The following is a 25,622-nucleotide window of genomic DNA, read 5'->3' as shown; positions in this document are numbered from 1 at the left end:
TCTTCCCACTTGAAATAGATCTATGAACATATATTTACAGGTTCAATATTAAGGTAGGAGATGGACATTGGGCCTCTACTCAAATACTCTCTCAATGCAAGACCACTTTGTTCAGTAACCTGGCATTCCATAATGCTCACCTTCCTGAAACAATCTCTGAAGACAAAGTGGGTGCATAAGCAAATGTGGTGAAGAAAGCTGATGGTGCCTGGTTATTAAAAGATATAGTGACTGGAGTCTTAAAGGCTTGACGGTAAAGAAGCAGCCATCTAGCTGAGAAGCAACAAAGTTCATATGGAAGAAGCACACCAGCCTGTGTGATCATGAGGTGTCGATAAGATCAGGTATCAGACATCAAAGAACAAAAAAATCATATCACTGTGAATGAAGGAGGATGTGGAGTGGCGACCCAAAGCCTATCTATAGGCAATTGGACATCTCCGTACAGAAGGGTCTCAGGGAGGAGATGAGCCGGTCAGGATGCAGGATAGCACTGATGAAACATACAACTTTCCTCTAGTTCTTTAATGCTTTCTCCACCCCACTATCACGATTCCAATTCTACCTTACAAATCTGGCTAGGCCAGAGGATGTACACTGGTACAGATAAGAACTGGAAACAGGACAGACAAATAACCCCTCAGGACCAAAAATGAGAGTAGCAATACAAGGAGGATGAAGGGAAAGGTGGGGGAAGAAAGAGGGAACTGATCACAATGATCTACATATAACCCCCTCCCTTGGGGATAGACAACAGAAACGTGGGTGAAGGAAGACATTGGCCAGTGTAAGATATGAAATAATAATAATTTATAAATTATCAAGGGTCCGTGAGGGAGGGGTAAAATGAGGAGCTCAAGTAGAAAGAAAATGTTTTGAAAATCATGATGGCAACAAATGTACAAATATGCTTGACACAATGGATGGATATGTGGATTGTGATAAGAGCTGTGTGGCTTCTTCAATACAATAGCACCTCGCCCAGCTAAACGGTCATTCCATGACACCCACCTTCCCGACATGATCATTGAAGACAGACGTGTGTATAAGCAAACATGGTGAAGAAAGCTGATGGTGCCCGCCTATCAAAAAGATATAGCGTTTGGAGTCTTAAAGGCTTGAAGGCAAACAAGTGGCCATCTAGCTCGGAAGCAACAAAGCCCACAGATAAGAAGCACATGGCCTAAGTGAATACAAGGTGTTGAACGGACCAGGTAGCAGACACCAAGGAACAAAACCTATCATTGTGTGATCACCTGCCTCACATAAACGCTGAAGACGAATGTGTGCTTAAGTAAGTCTGGTGAAGAAGGCTGATGGTGCCCAGCTATTGAGAGACATCGCGTCCGGGGACTTAAAGGCGCGAAAGTAAACAAACGGCCATCTAGTCCAGAAGCAACAAAGCCCACATGGAAGCAGCACACCAACATGTGTGATCATGAATGGCAGAGGGGACCAGGTTTCAAACAACAAAGGCAGGGGGAAAAAAAAATCACATCACCGTGAATGAGGGGAGTGCGTGATGGGGACCCAATGCCCATCTGTAGACAGCTGGACATCCCTTGCAGAGGGGTATTGGGGAGGAGATGGGTCACTCGGGGTTCAGTGTAGCAACGATGAAACTCAAAACCTTCCTCTAGTTCTTGAACGCTTCCTCACCCCTCCCCCCCTCCCCCAATTATCATGATCCCAATTCTGCCTTGCGGACCTGGTTAGACCAGAGGAAGCACAGCGGTGCAACAGGGATCTGGAAACACAGGGAATCTAGGACGGACAGACCCCTCAGGACCAGCAATGAGTGGCGACACTGGGAGGGAAGGGGGTGAAGAAAGGGGGAACTGATCTCAGGGATCTATGTGTAACCTCCTCTCTGGGGGATGGGCAATGGGAAGGTGGGTGAGGGGAGACTCCGGGCAGTGTAAGATAAGATAAAATAATAATTTTTAAACTATTAAGGGTTCATGGGGGAGGGGCAGTGGGGAGGGAGAGGGAAAAAAAGGAAACCGAGCTGATTCCAGGAACCCAAGTGGAAGGCGAATTTTGAGAATGACGAGGGCAATGAATGTATAAGGGTGCTTTACTCAATTGATGTATGTATGGATTGTGATAAGAGTTGTATGAGCCCCAATAAAATGATTTATTAAAAAAAAAAGTTGTGTGAGCCCCCAGTAAAAAGAATGGAAAGAAAAAGTGTTTCACGTTCCCTTCACTTCAGCCAGCAAGGATGTGCCCTCTGCATATGGCAGATTCATAATAAGACTTCCTGCCGTTGTGATGTCACCTCTTCATACGGTCCAGAGAAAAAGGAGAAATTCATTTTATTTGATGCAAAATGAATGACTGATAAAAACAATGCCATCCCATATAAGGGGAGATTTTCTTAGTATTATCTGGATGGCTCTTGATAAATGTTTATTTTCTTATATTTTAATGTTTTTGAGCTATTCCATGAGAGCATTCTGTGTGCTTTCAGCGTTGCTGGAATAATGAATATCACCATGTCTCTGTGTTGTGTACGTACATGAAGGTAAACTTCATTAAAAAAACAGAAGAAACACAGCTTAGCTAATGAATGATTCTCTTTTAAAGCGTCTAATCTACCTTGGATTGTTGTTTCTCAGGCTTTGATGCTGAAGGGAGGACATCATTAGGACACACTGAGGATACTACAGCCCAAGCATGTTACTTTCTCCACTTAAAAACGACGTTTTGAATTTCAAATTAATTTCTTTATTAAAAAAGGGGAAATGTTGATGTGCTAATTGTACAAAGATCTCCGCACAAGTGAGAAGCTACAACCAACACTGACGAGTCACCGATCATTTCCTAAAGCTTTGTATAAATCAGAAAAAATGTGTCACACCCTTCAATAAATAGATTATCTGGTTATGTTGAAATATCTTCGTTGTGTTTTTTAAAAGAAACTGGTTACCTTGCTATGTATTCAAAATAAACCGAGCAGCTAGAACGAACAGTTTGTGTATACAGCCAAAGTGGAGAAGCTGATAAGGAATGGGGAAAATGAAAGGGTTACCATTTAATTCTTTAAAAATTTCCAAAGGGAACAGTTACAATTAAATATGATAACTTAAAAAATATATTGGGTGTGATAAAGATAAATGGGAAAAATGCACAGTCTAAAATAGTTGATGTTATGCAGACAGTGCAGGATATGAAAATAATAATCATTTATCCGGGGTCCACAAGGGTAGGAGAGTGAGGGAAAACAGAGGAGCTGATACCAAGGGCTTAAACAGAAAGAAAGGTTTTTGAAAACAATGATGCCAACATATGTACATATGTGTTTGATACAATTGATGTATGGATTATTCTAAGAGCTATAAGAGGCCCCAATAATATTATTTATTAATAACAAATTATTAAACACTTAGTCTCTTCATTGGACAGTGTAAGACATGACAAAATAATAACAATTTATAAATTATCAAGGGTTCACGAGGGAGGAGGGAAGGGGAATGAGTTGGAAAAATGAGGAGCTGACACCAAGGGCTCAAGTATAAAGAAAACGTTTTGAGAATGATGATGGCAACATTATGTACAAATGTGCTTGACACAATGGAAGTATGTATGGATTGTGATAAGAGTTGTACAAGCCCCCAGTAAAATGATTAAATTTTTAAAAAGATCTGTACAGCATAATACACAACAGAACTTTTCAGCATACTTCTCTTTCATCATAACCTCACAGTCTTATTCTAAAATGTTATCTTCTAATTTAGGTTGCTACAAATTGCCTTTCCTTTACTAATTTCTTTTTTTTTCCTTTACTAATTTCAATGAATTCTGGCACTTTCCTTACAAAAGTTCTTCAAGCGGGATTTTCTTACCCTATTTTTAAAAACCAATGTTTCATTCTAATAAATCAGTTCTATTGGGGAAAAAAGTTAGTCTTCAAAAGTAAATTAATAAATAAAATTAAACAGCTGATGTTACAGAAACCGGCTGCATAAAAATATCCCTTTCTGGAAGGTCAGGGGAGAAAAGGGGAGCTGATCACAATGATTGACAAAAAAAACCCCAAACAAACAAAAAAACCCTTGCAGGGGGATGGACAACAGAAAAGTGGGTGAAGGGAGACATAATTTATAAATTATCAAGGGTTCATGAAGGAGGAAGGGTGGGGGAGGGAGGATAAATAATGAGGCACTGATCCCAAGGGCTCAAGTAGAAAGAAAATGTTCTGAGAATGATGATGGCAACAAATGTACAAATGTGCTCGACACAATGAATATATGTATGGATTGTGCTAAGAGTTGTATGAACCCTCAGTAAAAGGATTAAAAATGAAACAAAATACAACCTTTCCCGAGGGTTGAAACATAATTTAACATTACCCTGGTGAATGCTAACTTCCTTATATGCACACGTGTCTTTAGTTCTGACTGTTGGTGAAGCAGGACATATGTAAAGGGTCATTTTAAACATATACATACCACAGGCTGCTTTGTGATGTCCACCAAGTCCTTCAGATTATAATACTGATGCTTCTCGAAGGCGGAAAACAGCATGTCCAGAACGTACTGTTTATCTGCCCGAGCTCGCTTTCCATCTTCTTTCTTTTTCCTTTCATACTCAATCTATGCGCAGAAAAGCCAAAGAAACAAAGGCATTAGCATGCTTACTTGGAAACAGCGGTCGTTTTCAGGTCCAGGTAAATGGTGAGATGTAAACCCCTGAGCCGCAGTTAAAGAATAGGGAGGTGCAGAAACTGGGAGCTTCAAGGGCCCCCAGACTCCAAGAGGACCATAAGGCTGAGCTGCAAACCACTTTCAGTGCTTCTTCAAGCATATTGTAATGACCCGTCCACTCCCCCTGCCCCCCACATCCGTCTCTGCCAAAATGTTAGCAATTCAGTTTAGCGACTGGTTAGCTACTTTTGATCAAAAGCTCTAATCTGCAGGGGGCTTCAATGAATCAATTATAGGAACATAGCTTATGACAGATGTAGCGTTCAAAACTTGGGGGCCTATGACAGGGTTTAGGCTTCAGGACAAGTCAATCAGGACAGGCTCCCTAGGGCGTGAAAAGTCCAGGTCACACTGGTTAAAAGGCGAAAACAGGGGCAGCAATAAGCCTTTTCTCACCGTAACTCTGTGGTGTGTGTGTGTGTGTGTGTGTGTGGGGTGTCTCCTTGAACTTGTTCCTTCAATTATAAGAGGAAGTAAGTGTGAAAACAGAGAAGGTGAAACATACACTCTAGACTCTGGTACAAACCCTTTTTCTAAAATCTCCATCGTGTGTGCATAACCTGGACACTGGGGGACATGTGCCATGGGCACCTGGCAGCGTGGGTGCCTCTGTGTGCACTTGTGTGGGAAGCAGTGGCACTAAGAGGATGTGTAAATTCTCTCCTAGTGTCACCAAGCTGGCACTTTCCATTGGTGAAAATTTACCTTTGTATTGAAAATATGAAATGTCTACTTATTCACCTCAGTTGATTAACTTATTTTCAGAAAGACTTTATTCTCATGAAAACATCAGGAATGTGTTAAGGAAACACACCTATAAACTGCAGCTGCCAACTGGGCAGGTGGGATGGAAGCTGCCGAGCACACATGCTCTTGGTGTCTCCACCAGAACAGTTCCAGTAACTCTTGCCTGCGAAGCACAGCTCACTACATTAGTGTAGAAGCCCAACCTCTTCTAGTTCTTATTCTTCAGATTTTAACAATAAAAATGTTTGTTATCAAAAAGAAAGAAAAGAAAACCCCGTAATTTTCCATTGTTAAAACTAAAAATAAGATGCAGTCCACAAAGCCGTTGGTGTTTGTGTCAAGTTGATTCCAGCTCACAGAAACCTGGTATGACAGACTAGGAGCTGGCTAGGCTGTGACCCTCAAGGGAGCAGATTACCAGTTTTTCTTCCAGGGATCTTGTGGGTTCAAAGTACAGTCAAGCACTTAAGCACTGCACCACCAGGGCTCCTCCTAATACATGAGGGGAATTCACGAAGTTCACAGAAAATGGAACTAAATACAATGATGAACTCTCTAAAGCCTCCTGGAATAAACAGGACTTCCAAATTACTAATACAAGGTAATTTTTAACAACACTGAGCAGATGCTCAATGAAATAGAACTAGGAGCCAGAGAAGGTGAGAGACAACATAATCACCATCACTGTTTTGATCTGTACCCCTTGGGAGCTTAACGTTATTTCACATCTTCAGCAGATTAAGCAACATGTGCTAGAGAGATATTTTCAATCCCTTACATATATGTGAACGTTGGGTACTGAGTAAGGGAGACCGATGTGTTTGAATTACAGTGCTCAGGTGAAGAAGACTGAAAGCACTATGGAGTGCCAAAAGAACAAAAAAATCTGTCCTGAGAAGCAAGGTCGTTAAGACTTATCTCATGTACGCTGGACATGTTGTCAGGAGAGACTAGTTCTGGAGAAGGAGGACATCATGCTTGGTAGAGGGCAGCAAAAAAGAGCAAGGCCCTTACCAGATGGGCTGCCACAGCGGCTGCAACAATGGGTTCCAGTGTGAGGATGGTGCAGGGCCAGGCAGTGTTGGTGTTGTTCTGTTGTACACAGGTGGTTATGAGTCTGTGCCAACTCGATGGCACCTAACAACAACATGGGCTAGAGCCTCTATTAATGACGTGAATATGACGTGAATACCACAAAAGCATCCTTTCTGAGGGTACAGACAGTAAAATGCACATCGAGGGGTTTGAACATTAAGTGTAATAGCAGACCACTGAACTATCGAAGACAAGACTGTCAGGCTAAGAATGCTGCCAGTATACAGACTGGCATTGTTTCAGAGGAATGAAATCTAGCCGATCTTAAGGTGCTCTGGACAGGTAGAAAAGGAAAGAGAACTACGGGGAGGCACAGAGAATTGAGTCAAGAGAAGAGGACCAGACGAGCCAGAAGCAAGAGTGAAGAGAGTAGTAGGTTGGGAAACCTACATGGCAGAGGAAATCTAAGCCTTTCCAATGTAGGGAAGATAGAAAACACACACACGCACGCACGCACGCACGGGCACACGCACGCACACACATGCACACACACACGCCTTTACAGAACAAGGGAGAAGCACAGACTCATGCAGTGAGGAAGGAGGCTGCGGATAGCTAAGAAAGAACTTCCTTTCCATCCAAGAAAGAATTTCCTTTCTCTAGGGTCAAAATAAAGACAGAACTGAAAGGTAGACAGTCTATGAATAATTGCTGACATAAAGCTAACTTTCCAGAATGTGATGCTAACTCCTATCTTCACTCTCCCACATCACCATTGTGTGTGCGCTCTCTCTTTCTGACTCTAACCAGAGTGGGGTATCCAGCAGTAGTATTGCTTCTAGCTCCTGCCAAATAGGCAAAAATTAGCCTCTCAGCGGATTCTCACTGCTGCTGCCAAATAGGCAAAAATTAGCCTCTCAGCGGATTCTCACTGCTGCCAATGGGTTTGATAATTTACTAGAGTGACTTACAGAACTCACGGACTCTCTGCCTATGCTTAAATTCTGATACAGAAACAAACCATGCAAGGCCTGGGAGGGGACCCAGCACAGGACCTGTATTATCCCCAGGGACGAGCCCCTTTCTCTCACAGATCCAACAAGTGCTAAAGGAGTGATCAAAGATTCCAGATCTAATCATTGGGACCTCATCGAGAACGGGACCTAAGCCTCCATGCCTATTACATTCATCCCTCAATAGAGTATGTAGACCGCACCAAGCCCCCTGCCTTCCATACGTTAGTCTGCTGATAGTGGGGGCCCCTGTGTCGTCTCTACTTGCTCTATTGTGGAAAATAGGCAAGTAGCCCTAAGACACATCAAACGTTCTAAGTTTGTTTGCATCTTGAAAAGTCCTTGGATTATGTTGGGCAGTCCAGATAGGAAGCCTGCTGAAGAGGCAGGGAAAAGTCTGAACCTAAGATGTGGGGAGATGATGAGCCCGTTTAGTCAGGTAAGTGAAGGATTCAGACATTTAACTCAGGGTTTAGAAAATACAGGAAGGATGGGACCACGGAGGGGTCCCCCAGGCCTAAGGGGGAGGTGGAATTTCATACAGCCACAGCCGCTGGTCTTCAAAAAAGACGATACAAAGTATGAGCATCTTTTTTTCCCTTCCCTTCCTTTAAAGAATGAGTATCTTTGAGGCCAGAAGGCCTATCATGGACGCTTGCCTTTAAATAAAGAGGGGGGGGAGGGGGGAGACTATTCCTGGAGGGCAGTGTAATCATTCTCTTTACTAGTGAATAAAAATGTTTAAAGTTATTATCTGAAAATTTACAGAGCTACAATGACAAAAATACTATTCTTTAGAGTACTAGAAATTTAACCCAACATTTATCTAAGAAGGAAAGCAAAGCATCTCTTTAATGTCTTTAGGGTCTATTTTAATTGGATATTTTATAGGGAAGATTGTCTGGAAACTGTGAGAATCCTAATCTTACATTGTACTTATTGTGACAAAAATATTACAAATAAAATTCGAATGCTGTTTAAGAGAAGAGTACTTTTGAGATAACTTTATTTCCTCTCTTTTGATCTCTCTCCCCTCTGGGCAGCTTTTTTCTCAGTGGCACACAAGTATTAAAAAAATATTACTCAAAGCAGCTATTAATTAGTGTGGTAACAGCTTGACTACAATGTGAATTTGAGTGACCAATTTTACACCTGCCCCCAGGATCCTGGTGGTATAGTGGGTTGGGTGTTTGGTTGCTAACCCCCGGTTTAGCAGTTTGCAACCAGCAGCCACTCGGCGAGGGCCCCCAGGAAGAGTGGTAGCTCTGGGAACCCCGAGGGCAGCAGTTCTTCTCCGTCCTGTCAGGTCGCCAAGGGTTAGAACTGACTAGGAGAATGGTTTTTAAAAATCTGTTCCACTGCCCACAGGTCTAACCAGACCAACCACACAGAAATAGAACATCAATTCAGGTAGCACTTCAAATTTAGTCCCCATTCACAATTTTTGACAATTAAAAAATCCATCACACAAATGGATTTTACTTTCACAACAGATAATAAACGACCCCGGAATGAAATGCAAGCGACTGTTGAAAAGCCATAGTGAATGTGGTGAAGAGACGAGACGTCTCACGCCGTCGCTGAAGCGCGTATCACCGACTACCGTTCTACATGCCACCCACCACCTATTACAGTGTTGCAATACACATGTCTGCAAGTTCCTAGATCACTGCTGGCAGAAATACTTTGATTGCTTTGTCAAGCCAGTCTTTGTGAAGGCTTTTATTTTACCTTCTGAAGTGAGCAAGAGATTTGAATACCATGGTTTTGCATTTTAAATCCTTATAAAGTTATTGCCAATCTCCTCTGGTGTTTCTATTTCTGACTACTATGTCATTATCTCTTGGGAGAAAATTAAATTTTTAGAGTTGGCCAGTAACGGGTGTGCAAATTCAAATGGACAAAGCATGTAGCATGTTAACACAATAAAATACCGTGAGAAAGTATTGTTATTTCTTATGGTGTCTATATGACATAGTTGAGTGGGTATCTAATTTAGTCAGCAAACATCAGAATTTATACACATACTTCAACATCGTTTTTTCCCACTCTCACAATTAATGTTCTAGTTTGGCTTTTCTAGTGCTCCACAGCTTTTTAAGAGCTCTTGTCAGAAACAGTGAGAAAAAAGGGGGAGAGAGGGTGATTTTTCTTTCAAACCCAGGAGAGGAAAGGATAACAGAGATCCTGGTTTTGTTTCAAAGCCCTTGGTTTGGTGGAAAGAGGTGTCTTGTCTCCTCCAGGGCACCACCCTCCACGCGACATCCCGGGAAGAGGAGCTGGTGTACAGGATTAAGATGTTCTTACCTAGTTGGATCGGTGGCTGTACTAGAATACGTAGGGAGTGTAAATAAAATTAAGATAGTTGACCTTACATTAAACCATCACCCCTAGAGGTATTGTTCCCTTATAACTGATCCCCAGAAGACGACAGTGTACAGCGGGGTTGAGAACCACTATCTAATCTGCAGAGGACACAATTCCTTTTGAGTAAAGGGATTCCTTCTGAGAAGACCACAAGAGATTGTAGAATATGATGGTGTACCCCCAAGAAACTGGAATTCCAGCCCCCTCAAGCCATGTATTTAATTGTTTTTTTTTAACAAAACATTATCACCTTCAAAGTACTCTCTATTACACTTAAGTCATTTGTCAAATCTGCAATTTCATTTTGGGAAACATTTTTCAAACTCATCTGTTTGGCTGGCTGACAGCACCCCACCTCGTTTTTTCTTCACCTCTTCTAAAGCTGTCAAACTGCTGTCTTTTCATGTCCCTCTCATGCATGGAATCAAAAACAAGTTGCACAGAGTGAGTTCAGGTGGAATCAGATATGTGAGGTAAGAGAGGCAAGCTGTTTGTGTGTGTGTGTGTGTGTTGCCCCCAAACTGGCACACTGAGATAGATGGCTGTGTGATCAGGTGCATTGTCGTGGTGGCCAAACCAACCCCTCATCTGCCACAAATTGGACCTTTTTCTATGTCACACACTGTTATGCAATCTTTTCGGAACCTCTAAATAGAAAGCTTGATGAACAGTTTTACCTGGTGGAACAAACTCCAAATGTACTACATACAAATTGACATTTTTATCTGTTTGGGAAGTTGACGGACGTCCAGAATGAGATTTGTCATCAATCGACATTTCACCTCTTTTGAAAGGAGAAAACCACTCATACACTCGAGTTTTTTCTATAGCACTGTCCTTTCCTTGTAAGCTGTGTTCAACATCACAACAGTTTCTGCAGCATTTTTCCAGAGCGGGAAACAAAACTTCACAGCCACACACTGTCCTCTTAAATAGGCCATCACAAAAAACAAGGTTCTAATTGATGTATGGAATTTTATAAGAGTTGGAAGAGCCCCCAATAAAATGATTAAAAAATAATAAAGTAGACAAAAACTCCCAAAAAACAAAACACGGTTCAAGTGAAACAGCTTTTACACAAAAAATTAACTGTGACCAGAGGGAAGCTTTCCAGGCAATGCCACTGGGTGTACTAACTCAGAGTGAGTTGCTTGATGCTCACTCACCTAGCGGAAAAAAATGTAGACTAGGAAAGCTCCACTTAACAGCACAATTCCAGTTTGTTTTTGTTTTATTTTTGGATACTCCCTCATATAGATAAAAGAAGGCTGTGAAATTTACACTGCTTGCTGACTGTATGCACAAAAGTCAACCAGAATACACAGAGGCATCCTGACCTGCAATACGAGGCAGAGGGAGCTGGACTGGCATGTTTCTATCGCTGATTCTAAACACTGGCTATACACATGTATTGCAGTGGAGTATGAGCTACATGCATGTCTATTTTCAAGTTGCAAAGAGACATGCTTAATATATGTGGCCACTAAGAAGAATATACAAAACTAACACTTTTATGGGGATGAAATGAAATGATTTCAAAAGCAACTTTAGATGCAGCTTATCAAAATTATAAAATACTTGTCTTGCTCTTAATATGCAGCCATTGTCTTCATGATCTGGCTGGTTAGCTTTTACATATACTGCAACTTGTGACAGAGTCATACTGGAAATAGAAAGTATAACTTAGGGTAGGACACAGAACGGTCCAGGACCACCAGGTCTGTTATTTCCAAAAGGTCATCATCAGCTCCATGTCTTGGAGGCAGCAATGACCAGGGCAGTGCTTCTCCACCTTCCTCAGGTCGGGACCCTCTCATGCAGCTCCTCATGTGGTGGGGACCCCAACCATACAATTATTTTCGTTGCTACTTCATCACTGTCATTGTGCTGTTATGAATTGGGTGACCTCTGTGAAAGGGTCGTTCACCCTCTAAAGGGGTCACGACCCACAGGTCGAGAACGGTTGGACTAGAGGGTTCAAGCTACATCTCCAAGGCTCCTTTGCCAGTAGGATTCTGCCCAAGGGAGAATGGTAGTGGGAGGGAGAAGTGTCCCCCTACCTCCAGCCTTTCTTGGGGAACACTTCTGGAAGCAGTAGCATCCTGATCTATGGGTAACCCCTTCCTCTCTTCTGCAACCCCAGCCTTTCCATCTTTGCTAAATCTTTCTGTAAAGCAGCTCGAGTTGTTTCTGTTTACCTGAGCGATATTGACAGAGCCTTCACTAAGATAGGGTTGGGAAGCCATATTGGAGATGATCTTGGTCACTTTATTTTGGACAGGCCAACTTCTTGTCAGCTCTGGTGGCATCATCACTGGTCATTTTAGCAGCAGCAAAAGTGCCAGTTTTCTCACTTTAACATCTGTTTGCCTGAGTAGTGTCATCTTGAGCTACAGTGTCTTTGCAGGAACCTTTTAAAGACATTTAAGCTCATTTTCTGAGATTAAGTTAGTTAAGACCAGCTATGATAGCCTGTAATTCACAGGGCTATGAACATCAATAGCTGAGAAGGAAAGACTGGGAACCTTTCACAGCGACAGCTGAACATGATTCACTGAAGATACAAGTTTGCTGAAGTGGCACGGGCTTTCTTACCTATATTCTCACGAAATAAAGACAGATCAGTATGCATTCCACTCTCTCCTCCCTCAGCCCAAGGTGTCCTCTTGTACACCCACCCCATTATTTCACAATGTCTGTTTTCACTAGTTGGAAGAATAAATAAATACATCGTTGTTTCAGGTAAAGAAGCTACTTTCCAAAGGAGGGCGAGTGATAGCTATGATGACTCATTCATGGGGTGAAGTGCAGTCCACGATGGAAACAGCACTTTCTGTTAAAGGTAGTCTTTAAAAGGCAACGTGTTAGAGCTTTAAGCTCACACACATTCAAATACAAGATCTCTGAGCTTATTTTAGGGGTTTAAAAGGAAAAACAAACAAACAACACCTGAAAGTAGGAATTGTGAAACTTCTCTGTATTTTAAATCTGCTGTCAGTATCACCAAGATAAAGTAGGCAGAGACCAGCTATTGTGGATCGGACTGAGGAAAGGTCTGTCTCCGTCTTGAAGCACTATCACATGGGTGAACCGTGTGGGATTTAGGAAAAGTGGTAACAGTTTAGAAATGTATGTTCACTTCTATGAATGTGGCTAGGCGACAGTCCAAAGTGGGGATCTGAGCAGGTACAGCTAGATAACTGAATGAAGTGGCAGCTTCTTAAAGGTAAGGTTTTCATCTATTTGGTTCTAGAGAGCTATGTATCTTATGCATCATGCAGGTATGACAGTTCAATATATTAACAAGTTACTGAGAGGAGACCAATCTTAGTAACTGTTGCAGGATACTGAGAGGGCTAAGCTTCCTTCTCTTGCAATTCCAACAGGACGTGACTGCTCACTACAATCAGACAACACATGACTGTGATAATTCCAATAAGTCATTTCAACAGTAGTTGCCTTCTTCTCATCATATACTTTATGATAAAGAGTGAACACTTTTTCTATGCTAGGCCAACTGACTACTCACAGTTTGGATTAGCTTCCAACCTTTTATCCTTCCTGCTTTCAATGTTGTGAAGTATCTTTTGAGAGTTCCTTTATTGTGCAGATTTTTGCCAAGCTCACTTCCTCTAAAACATCTATACCTTTTTAGGTCACAAACATGTTCTCCATTCATGCCAAAAAGTTTGCTCTCATTAAGTTCCTAATGACCCCATGACAACAGTAACAACAATAACAACAACAAAAGCAGGGTCCTAGGGCTGCAGGCTAGTTTCTGAAGTGGTGGCATTGTGGACTTTCATGTCACTGGTTACAATCCCTTCAACGTAATATTCCTTACCCTGTTTCCTATTTCTATTCCTCCTTCTTTCTGGCCCTTGGGTCTTTGTCTTGGAGCAAATGCTGCCCTTTTGCTCTCAAATGGTGCGTTGTTCTAAGTAGTGTCCTCGATCATCTTCCAGCAGAGTGCACAGCTTGGTTGAAAGCTGAGCCCCTAGGTGGGTGAGCTCAGCTCCAGGCCGGGAGCATAAATAGCCCTGTCTGCGGCTGGCTGCACTTTCATCTTTGTAGGCCAGTTCCCTCTTTAAGTAACCATTTTTGTAAAATGTCACGTGGTTGTGTCACCAAGAGACAAGACCACACAACTACACATTTTGCTGAATTACAGATGTATGCTGGGTAATCACCAACAGACTCTGAAAGAAGTAGCCAGATTGGTCACTGAATACAAGACACATCTTTTATTTACTTAGTGATTGGTGGACTGAAGAGCTACTGACAGAGCCGGGAATTTATGCAATTACACGCAGTTAATATACCACAGAAACAAATATCAAGCTCTGTAAAGAGGTACTGCCTGTACTTCTAATGCAGGTAGAAAACCCACACACTCATCTCATCCGAATGCACAGCTCCCCGAGCTGTCTACGGGAACACAGTTCAGCGGGTGTATGCAGCACACAGCTCCCCAAGCACCATCCGCGCTCTGAACCCTGTGTGCTGCCCTCTAGTGAAGGGCCACTCTTAGGCCCCACCCAACAAAATCCCGTATCCTCACAGCAAGGCTTCGTCTAGCCTGTTTCGTTTTTGACCTAACTAAATAATACAAAAAGTCGTGTTTGAAAAAAAGAGGAGCTTTTTTAAATAGAAAGTAAATGTTTAAAAAATGATGATGGCAACCTATGTACAAATATGCTTGATAAAATTGATGTATGGATTCCTATAAAAACTCTTAAGAGGCCCCAATAAAATGATCTTAAAAAAAAAAAAGATCTTTTAAAGAAAAACAGTCGTGTTTGGTGTCCAGATTAAGTGTGTGACATTCACCCATGTTGCTGTATGTAGCTGCTGTGTGTATTGTTGTATTAAATGACAAAACCACCACAGTGTTTATGCATCACGTGTTGGTGTTTACTTGGGCAGTTAACATTGTGGTACATTGGGGGGGGGGGTGTTGTCCTTTTTGTAAAGGCTACACCAGCAGTTTGGAAAGTCCTGTGCTCGAGTGCTGCGGCACCACCAGAGCCCTGGGGTCGGTAACAGAGGAAACAATAGAGAGAGGACAAAGTGAACCCGGAGAGCACTCACGTTGTACTGATGGTTAGACACAGGCTTGTAATTGGTTGTCACAACTTTGTCCAGCTGCTGTGAAAGTCGGACAGGCTTGGAAGATTCTTCTATTTGCAATCTGCAACACAGAAGGCATCCTCAACCAACTTATTTCCACTTAAGAAAGTCAAATCTGAAGAGCTGCTCTTCTAACTGTTAAAAATAACACATTATGTAAAAAAATAACCTCAGAAGATTTGTCAACCTTAATATAATACTTAAAAACATAACTTGTAGAGATGAGTCCCATAAATTAAACATGCTTACCTCTATCACTGTAATTCTTTTAAAAATGCTATTTTATTGTGTTAAGGGGAAAGACTGCACAGCAAATAAGGTCTTTACATAACAACCTCTACACAACTTATCCAGTGCCACTGATTACATTTTTTATATCACACCCTCATTCTCATTCATTCTGTTCTGGTTGTACTAGTTTCAGTCCTCTAGTTTCCCTGTCCCCTTAATGTCTCATCTTTGCTTTAGAGTAATTTTTACCAGTTGGCCCGTTATATGGATTTGCTTTTTAAAAAGGAACTCATTACTTATGGGTGATATTCAATTTTATGAGCTGATCTACTGCTTCTGTAAAAGGCATCTCATTATAATTACGCAACCTATTTTGAATTCTGCAGTTAAACTTTCAACTACATGAACCAAAAATACAATCAGTTTTAAGAGTCTGAAAGGAATTTCTGCATAGAAAAATGAGCGGTCTTAAATTACTTGGTCTAAAATGAGTGGATTAGAGGCATATTTTCATTTGCTAAGAGACAGGGATAAATAGGAAGAATACAAACAAAGGCACTTGAGAGTATTTAGGTGGTTAAACCCAAACTCACCGCCATCAAGTTGATTCCAACTCCTAGTGACCCTACAGGACAGAGCAGAACTGTGCCTTTGGATTTTTGAGACTTGGTAAGAGTAGACAGTCTCATCTTTATCCCAAGGAATGGCTCGGTGGGTTTGAACCTCCGATCTTGCCCAATGCTCACCCAACAGCACCAATTTGATTCTTGTATAACCCATCCACAATGAGCCTTCATGGCATACGTGGGTGAACAATTTGAAGCCACTAACCACTCCTTGGTTACAGTCTTGGGAACCCACAGGAATGTCTACTCTTTCCTATAGGCCTGGTATGCATTGGAATCGGCTCGGTGAGAGTGAGCCTAGAGTTTCATAGTCCATCCAGTGAGCTCTATGTGCATACTCCTCTATTATGTGGAAAACACGAAGCAAAAAAACAAAACACCCTTCAACTGAACCAATAAACAGTATAATAAAATGGGAAAAAGGAAGTTGTGAATATTTAATTCTACTTGGGTCAAAAATCAACATCCTTGGTAGCAGCAGTCAAGAAATCAAACGACATACTTACTGTTGGGAAAATCCCCTGCAAAAAAAAAACTCTTCTGAAAGATTTTAAAAGCAAAGCTGTCACATCTTGATAACTAAGATATGTCTGACTAAAATCACGGTCTTTTCAATGGCCCCATGTACATACGACACAGGAAGACAGAATATTAAATAGGCTATGGACTACTATAGGTAGCAACAGTCAACTCAGTGGTACGTAAAACAAAAAATGTTTTTACATGGTTTTCTGCAATATTTATCTACTTTTATTATCAGAAAAAGAAATGTATTCTCTTAAACCATGTCTTTGAAGGTTAGTTCAAAAGACATCAGATTGTAATTGAATATATGTCCAACATAATATGATTTGAGCAGGACTTGAAATTATTTGGTTTGAAATAATAAGCTCTAAAATATTTTAAATTTAACATTCCTTCAAGAAACAGAGATAAGATCTAGGAATCAAAGTTATGGATAGAGGTATAAACATAGGTGTTTACAATATATAAATATATTAATACATAAAAATGGAGGCACTGGCTTATGTACATATATTTATATGGCAATACATTGAAGTATTTGGGCTTCTGCTCAAGTCCTCCCTCAGCACCAGAACACTTTGTCCTAACAACCTGGCATTCAATGATGTTCATCCTCCCAGCAAAATCGCTGAAGACAAAATGGGGGCACAAGCAACAAGCGACCATCTAGCTCAGAAGCAACAAGCCCACATGGAAGAACACACAAGCCTTGAGATCATCAGGTGTCGACAGGATCAGGTAACAGGCACCAGAAGAACACAAACAAAGAAACAAACATATTGCTGAGGATGAGGGGAGTCCGGGCAGAGAGACCCAAAACCCATCTGTAGACAATGGGACATCCTCTCACAGAAGGTTCGCAAGTAAGGGATGAGTCAAGCAGGCCACAGTATAGCACTGAGGAAACACACAATATTCCTCTGTTCCTTGAGGCTTCCTCACCCCCACTATCACGACCCCAGTCCTGCCTTTTGCTTGGGGCTAGACTGGACACTGACACAGAACCATCCACCCTTCCACCCCCACCCCCGGGAGGAACAACAGAAACTGGGGGAAGGGAGATAGCGGTAGGTGTAAGATATGAAAATAATAATAATTTATCAAGGGGTCAAGAGGGTGGGGGATGGAGGAAAGGAGCTAATACCAAAGGCTCCAATAGAAAGTGAATGTTCAGAAAATAATGATGGCAATGTATGTACAAATATGCCTGATACAATTGATGCATGGATTACAGAGCTGTAAGAGCCCCCAATAAAATGATCTTAAAAAAATTCCTTCAAAAGACATTTTAATTATTTAATTACTTAAAACAACACAACAACAAAGACTAAACCCACTGTCCTCAAGTTGATTCCGACTTCACAGGACAGAGCAGAACTGCTCCCAAGCAAGGATTTTCTAAGGCAAGGAAATGGAATGGATTGCCAGAGAGTGAAGTAGACCGTGTGGGGTGAAGTGCAGAACACTCCTTAGCCGCGGGAATGGTGAGACTTCATTTCACATACTTTAGCTATGTTATTAGGAGCGACCAGTCCCTGCAGAAGGACATCATGCTTGGCAGAGGGCAGGGGAGAAAGGAGACCGTCAATGAATTTGATTGCACCGACAGAGTCGCTACAATGGGCTTACACAGAGCAATGACTGTGGGAACGAAGGCAGACTGGGAAGTGTTTCCTTCTGCAGTACATGGGATCGCTAGGAGTTGGAACCGACTGACTCAAGGGCCCCTAACAACAACACTGAGCAACTTTTTAATATGCTTATGGGCCATTTGCACACATTTGGAGAACTGTCTAAGGACTTGGCTCATTTTTAACTGGGATTTTTGTCTCTTTATTGTTGAGTTGTACGAATCCATGATATATTCTGGATATCAGACCCTATAAGATATACAAAGGGGCTTCAAAAAGTTGTGGGACCATGGAATTTTCTATCCTGTGGGTTAACCTTTCATTTTCTTTGACGTATGAGAAGTTTTAAATTTTGATAAGGTCCAGCTTATTATTTTTATTTTCTTGTGTTGCTTCTGCTTTGGGTGTCCAATCTAAGAATCCAATGCCAAATCTGTCATAAAGGTTTCTACCTGTTTTCTGCTAGGAGTCTTGTAGTTCTAGCTCTTATAGTAGGTCTTTGATCCATTCTAAATTAAGTTCTGAATAAAATGTGACTGCATTATTTTGGATGTCCAGCTGTCCCAATCTCATTTGCTGAAGATACTCTTCTTTCCCCACTGATGGTTTCGGCATTCACGTCTAAATCAATTATCCATATACATAAGGGTTTATTTCTAGATCTTCTATTCCAATCATCTAAATGCCTATCCTTATGTTAATACCCTGTTTTGATTTCTGTAGCTTTGAAGTGAGTTTTGAAATCAGTACATCTGAGTCCTCCAACTTCCCCCCCCCAATACTGTTTGAGCTATTTGGCGTCTCTTGCAATTCCATACAAATTTTAAGATCAACCTATTTCTTTGGAAAACGCAGTGGTACTACAACGCATCTACAGATCAGTTTAAGGGAGTACTGCTATTGTATTACCCTCATCATTCTCAAAACATTTGCTCTCCATGTAAGACCCCTGCATCAGCACCTCATTTTGTCCCCTCCCTCCCTGCTCCCCACTCTCACGAACCTTTGATAATTTATAAATTATTTTGACATATCATACACTGTCCGATGTCTCCCTTAACCCACTTTTCTGTTGTCTGTCCCCCAGGGAGTAGGTTTTATGTAGATTCTTGTAACTGGTTTCCCCTTTCTACCCCACCCTCCCTCTACCCTCCCAGTATTGCCACTCTCACCACAGGTCCTCCTGAAGGAGTCATCTGTCCTGGATTCCATGTTTCCAGTTCCTGTCTGTACCAGTGTTCATCCTCTGGTCTAGCCAGATTTGTAAGGTAGAATTGGGATCATGATAGTGGCGGGTGGGGTGGGAGGGTGGTGAAAGAAGGAAGTATTTAGGAACTAGAGGAGTGTTGCATGTCTACTTAGCCTTCTTTTCAAAACATACTTTCAACAGTGTTTTGTAGTTTGCAGTGTACGACTTTGATTACATGCATGCCTAAGTACTATACTCTTTTGATTCTAATATAAACGAAATTATTTTTCTAATTTGACTTTGAGATTGTTCCCATTGCTCACTGCTGGCATACAGAAATAGACCAATTTTTATGTGCTGATCTAGTATCCAGATATGGCTCAATTTGTTTATTAGCTCCAGCAGTGTGCGCACATGTATTAGTCGACTATTTAGCATTTTCCATATATAAGATCATGCCATCTATTAGTTTTATTTCTTCCTACTGTAGATATTTTCTCATTTTTCTTCTTACTCAAGTGGCCTGGTTAGCATTTCCAGTACAACACTGAACAGAATGGCAAACATAGAAATCCTTGTCTTGTTCCTGATTTAGGTGGAAGAGTTTCAATCTCACTATTATGATCTCAGCTGTGGATGTTTTTCATAGATGTGTTTAATCAGGATGAGAACATTTCCTTCTGTTTCCAGTTATTAGGGTATTTTATCATAAAAATATATTGAGTTTTTAAAGATATGTTTTCTGTAACAATGGAAATTAGATAAGTAGTTTTACATCTTCATTCTATTAAAACAGTATATAGTACAGACTGATTTCTGTCTACAGAATCATCTTCACATATCTGTACAATTCCATGTATAATCCTTTAAAAATGTTGCTGGTATGGAGTCATATGTTTTTATCGAGCATTTTGCCTCTCCATTTATGAAGGATATCAGTCTACCTAGTTTCTTGGTATCATGTTATTTGGTTTTTTTACGACCTCAAAGAATGAATTATAATCAGTTCCCCGGTTATCTATTTTTGGGGGAAGAGTTCTAGAATTGTTAATTCTTGTTTAAATATTTGAGAGATTTTATCAATATAACTTCTAGTTCAGGTTTTTTCTTATTGGAAGTTTTTGTTTTGTTTGGTTTTTAATTGATTCAATATCTTTACCTGCTCTTGGAACATTTAAGCTTTCTATTTCTTCTTGAGTCAGCTTTGGTAGCTTGTGTTTCTGAATATTTATACATCTCATCGAGGCTATCTACTGTTGGCAGTGAGCTATCTACTGCGGGCCTGTGGTATTATCGTATAATCCCTTTAAAATTTTTATATCAATAAACAATATGGTTTTATTTTTACCAGGATCTTAAAATTCAGAGCACTTATTTATACATGGAAATGTACTTATTTCAAATACTTGAATTATTTATAACTATGTGCTGACATCTTAAATACATGATTATTATACAATTTGTGGAAAAATATTCTAAACATGTCAGAAAGGTATCATACATATGACTACAAATACTATGCACAATGTAACTTTGTTTTCCATGTGCTAAACATATTTTCTATGAAGATGGATTATACAGATATGTTGTTGTTTGGGCAGTGAAAGCAAGAACAGCCTAAAACAATGCCCATCCAGAGAAGGGTGGGTGTGGGCTTACAATCTTTCAGTGTCTTTTACTATTTTTGGCACAAGCAACCTCCTTCACAGGGTTTCATGGCCCTCTGAGATTTAGTCTCTGTACTTATGTCTAAGCTGCAGCTGTGCCATGCTCTGCAGGCACCATTCTTCATGTGTGTTCTGGGTCTATTCCTGTCAGGAACTGTGATAGGGCAGGGGGTGCACAAACAAAGGAAAGACTTACTTTACTGGAGTTTAGATCCAAATGGAAGACAGACGTCAAACAAATACCTGTATATAACTACCATATATGTTCGTGTATAAGCCCTTAAAATCAGTTTATTGGGGGCTCGTACAACTCTGATCACAATCCACACATCCATCCATTGTGTCAAGCACATTTGCACATTTGTTGCCCTTATAATTCTCAAAACATTTGCCCTCCACCGAAGCCCTTGGTATCAGCTCATTTTCCCCTCTCCCTCATGAACCCTTGATAGCTTATAAATTATTATAAACTGTCATGCCTCACAGTGTCCAATGTCCCCCTCCCTTCATCCACTTTTTCTGTTGTCCGTCCCCCAGGGAGGTTATATGTAGACCCTTATCCTTATCATTGGTTCCTCCTTTCCACCCCACCTTCCCTCTACCCTCTAGTATCACCACTCTCACCACTGGTCCTGAAGAGATCATTTGTCCTGGATTCCCTGTGTTTCTGGTTCCTATCTGTACTAGTGTACATTCTCTGGTCTAGTCAGATTTGTAAGGTAGAACTGAGATCATGATAGTGGGGGTGGGGTGGGGTAGAAGCATTTAAGAACTAGAGGAACGTTTGTTTCCTTGTTGCTATACTGTCCCGACTGGCTCATCTCCTCCCCACGACCCTTCTGTAAGGGGATGTCCCATTACTTACAGATGGGCTTTGTGTCCCCAATCTGCACTCTCCCCCACCTCATTTACAATGTTATGATTTTTTGTTCTTTGATGCCTCATACCTCATCCCTTTGGCACCTCGAGGTCACACAGGCTGGTGTGTTTCTTCCATGTGGGCTTTGTTGCTTCTGAGTTAGATGGCCACTTGTTTATCTTCAAGCTTTTAAGACCCCAGACGCTATATCTTTTGATAGCCGGGCACCATCAGCTTTCTTCACATTTGCTTATGCATACATTTGTCTTCAGCAATCGTGTCAGGAAGGTGCGCATCATAGAATGCCAATTTAACAGAACAAGCTGCTTTTGCATTGAGTAAGTACTTGAGTGGAGTTCCAATGTCCATCTGCTGCCTTAATACTAAATCTATAAATATATGCATGTATATCTATTTCTCCATCCTCATATATATATTTACATATGTACATGCCTGTATTTAAACCTCTATAAATGCTCATTGCCTCCTAGTTCTTTCCTCTATTTCCCTCTTGTCCCACTATCATATTCATTTAGGTTTCAGCAACTTCTCTCGGTTACATTGCCATTGTTCAATCCCTACCAGGCCTCTCACACCCTTCTTGCAACTAATTTTGGATCACTTGCTGTTTCCCTGGGTTGGTCAACACCATCTCCCTTCCCCCATCTCCCCCTCTCCCATGTCCCTCAGGAACCATCAGCCCATCGTTTTCTCCTCCAGACTGTTCATCCAGCCTATCTTCCCTAGATAGACCTGCAGAGATAATACTAAGCACAAAAAGACAAGACAAACTGACAAAAGAAAACACATGACAACAACAAAAAAACCCAATAACCAAAAAAAAAAAAAAAGTTAAAATTTTTAAAAAAGGAAAAGCCTGTAAACAGTTCAAGGTCTGTTTGTTGACCTCTAGGAGTGTCCTGCTGTTAAGTCAGATGGGGTGCCATGCCTGGGACCCAAAGTCTATCTTTCGTGCTCCCTCGGGACCGCCCTACTCTACTCCCCCCATTCCTCTGCTGCATGCCTTTAGTGCGTGGTGTGGTGGGGTTCAGACTGGGCCAATCCGACACTGAGTCTCCATATGCTGAGTTTTTCATCACATTTTTAATGAAGTTTTTGTGGTAAAATTAGGTGCCTCGGCTGACATTCGGGCCAGTGTACACTCGAGTATATATGGTAATTAATTATGGAGACTAGGGATTGGTAATATGATAACTGATTGCCTGCCTGGTGTGAAATACAAATTAACATCAAGGTGTACATTTAAGGTTAAATTGGAATGGAGTTGCTTATGTTTATAAGAGAACACACACACACACACACACACACACAGGCATACATGTAAATAACTCCTTCAAGGTGAAATGAGTCTCAATGCTAATAAAAGATAAACCTTTGAAAGTAAAAAGTGGCTAAAGACAGATATAAGAATGTCCACACAGTGTTTAGCAAATCAGTGTGTACAACTCCTTGAGGAAAAAAGGACAAGGGCCAGCCTGTTTGTGAACACACTTCTTTTGTTTCTAACCTAAATGTACCCTATCTCTGAATGTAATCCGTCCTAAGGGCTTGGCCTCTCTAAATAGTAAGCTATCTGTAAGGCTGTGAATCACTTATTCTCCCAGTTTCCATCATCTCCACACTAAGACATTCAGAGAGGGTGGCAAGCACTAAGCCCAATCTTCCCTGTTACAAATTATTCCCATTGCACCACAATTTGCAATTCCACAGGGTTCCAGCTTGTTTAGGTAAGGGCTTCTTTATAAATGGTGGCTTATTCTTGGCGTAGTCTTACACTTGAGTTTCTCTGCAGCAAGTGCCTCTTGATTCAGTCCACGGGGCACTGTCTTTGCAACTCTAATGCAAGAGCTCTAAAAGGCCAAATCCATCAGCCACACAACATCATGTCATTCTTAACCTCAAAGCAATGAATCTTTTAATCACATGAGGAAGCACTGACAACTTAAAAAAAACTTTTTGTTTTTCTAAGAGCTCATATAAAAATGTAACCTGACAATTACATCTTACAAAAGTCAATCCTAGGCTATTTTATGAGGTAAAATTCAAAAAGGTTAATCTATGGACTGAAAATAACACATTTTAAAATAACCAAATCTTAAAATACTTTCTTTTAATGAACCTTGAATAGTTTAAAATAATTTAGCAGGGCTCTTTTCTTAACACTACATAATTCACTGCACATGATCGTGCACTAAATGAAATACCACTGAGTCAACAGGCCATCAGTGTCAAACTAAGGTTTTTCGTGGTTTGTACCAAAAATATAACTTGAAAAGTATTTAGTTCTGTAAAGCAGAATGCCAAACCACAATGGATAGCAGCTAGACTAGGGGCAAGCCCAAAGCATCATGGTCCAGATAATTTTCCAAAATGGGTCTTAACTTCTACAAAAATATCAAAAATAGTCTGTTATTTTAAAGAAGCAGTAACTAAAAATGTTAATCTGTAATCATTTAGATGCAGCCAGCTCTTGTTTTATCTTCATTTTGGAAATGATTAAAAAAGCAAACAAACCTGGTGCTCTTCACTAGCACCACAGAATATTCTTCCCCATTATTAGATGGCTCCGGGTGGCCATAGTTGCAGAAGTATTTGGAAACATAATCTATAAAGTAATTACTGCATTACTCATACATTCTATTTCTCTAATTTTCAGTTTAAATACGACTAAGAACAAAGTAACAATAAAAAGACTTAGGCAACACATCTAGCCACTCTTGAATTAGTATACATTCAAATAAAATAAAAATCCACTTTGTTTAAACATGCAAGATTTTAAATTTTACATAACTACAAGTTGTACTCAGAAATTCAAGGTAACGAAGTTTCAAAGTAGACGTAGATGATCTGCCTGAGTTAAACAGTCAAGACGCTAATATATTGGGGCAAAACAAAAGAAGAAGCTGTTGCCTGTTTTCCAGAATGGATTTTATTCAGGAAGACTAGTTTTAAAGTAAATTTAGGTAGAGTGAAATTGAGAGAGGAAATAAGGATGTAGGGTATTATGGCTTGTCTTAAATATTTTAGTCTAAATCCTATGGTTAATGGAAAAATTTTAAGTAAATAATAAGACTTGTGATTAAAACACTCAGCATGTTATATGCAGAATGGACCGGAGTGAGGTAGCTAGGGAAGCTACTGCACTGATTTAGGATTACTAAACACTTAGTGACTATTTTGAAGGTAGATTCAGGTGAAATTGGTATCTGAGTTGGAGTGACAAACAAATAAAAAACAAACCCTTAAAACTCAGCGCCATGGAGGCAGTTCTGACTCCTCTAGAACTGGCCCTGTGGGTTAGCCAGACTGTAAACCTCTCTTTTCCAAAAACAGATTTATTGGCACAGAATCTACATATCGTACAACTCAAGAGTTCCATCATATCAAGAAGAGTTACAGAATCATCACCACAATCACTTTTGGAACATTTTCTTCTTTTTATACCCATAGTTATTGGCTGCCCCTTTCCCTCCAACCTCTCCGGTTGCTGCCCCCAAGAAACCATTAAGCCAGTTATTGTCTCTAGACAGAAAAACAAACAAACAAAAAGAAAACTAACAATAACAAAGGAAAACCTCAATCAACAAGAAAGTAGAAAATACTACAGATTAGAACAAGTGTAAAATGGGTCAAAGGGTGATCCAAGACCAACTCTTTAGGGGAAGAGGAAGCCTCGTGTTTTACTGCAGACTTTATGGAATCTTTATGGAAGCAGACTGTCATATCTTCCTTTCTCTGGTGGGTTTGAACCATCAACCTTTTGGTTGGTATCAAAGCACTTAACTACTGCACATACAAGAGAGCTTTAAGAGGTCCACGGAAAAATTCCATTATATTTGAATTCCCTTTTCCCACAAACTCTCTGAAGCTTC

The 25,622-nt window shown here is 40.7% G+C and overlaps 1 protein-coding gene across 1 annotated transcript in view; it reads right to left on the bottom strand.

The window, feature by feature from the left end:
- The window catches only part of GTF2F2 (general transcription factor IIF subunit 2), a 195,387-nt gene that overhangs the window by 30,632 nt on the left and 139,133 nt on the right, over window positions 1–25,622 (bottom strand). Inside the window, exons 6-7 of the mRNA XM_075563048.1 lie at window positions 14,963–15,062; window positions 4,455–4,598 (exon numbers count right to left, since the gene is read on the bottom strand). Of these exons, the coding sequence (XP_075419163.1) occupies window positions 4,455–4,598; window positions 14,963–15,062 (244 nt within the window). The remainder of the gene's footprint in view (window positions 1–4,454; window positions 4,599–14,962; window positions 15,063–25,622) is intronic.

The sequence above is a fragment of the Tenrec ecaudatus genome, chromosome 11, assembly GCF_050624435.1.
Source record: "Tenrec ecaudatus isolate mTenEca1 chromosome 11, mTenEca1.hap1, whole genome shotgun sequence".
NCBI classification, from domain to species: domain Eukaryota; kingdom Metazoa; phylum Chordata; class Mammalia; order Afrosoricida; family Tenrecidae; genus Tenrec; species Tenrec ecaudatus.
Note: the sequence above shows the minus strand (reverse complement) of the source record. Positions and strands in the feature narration are given on the sequence as shown.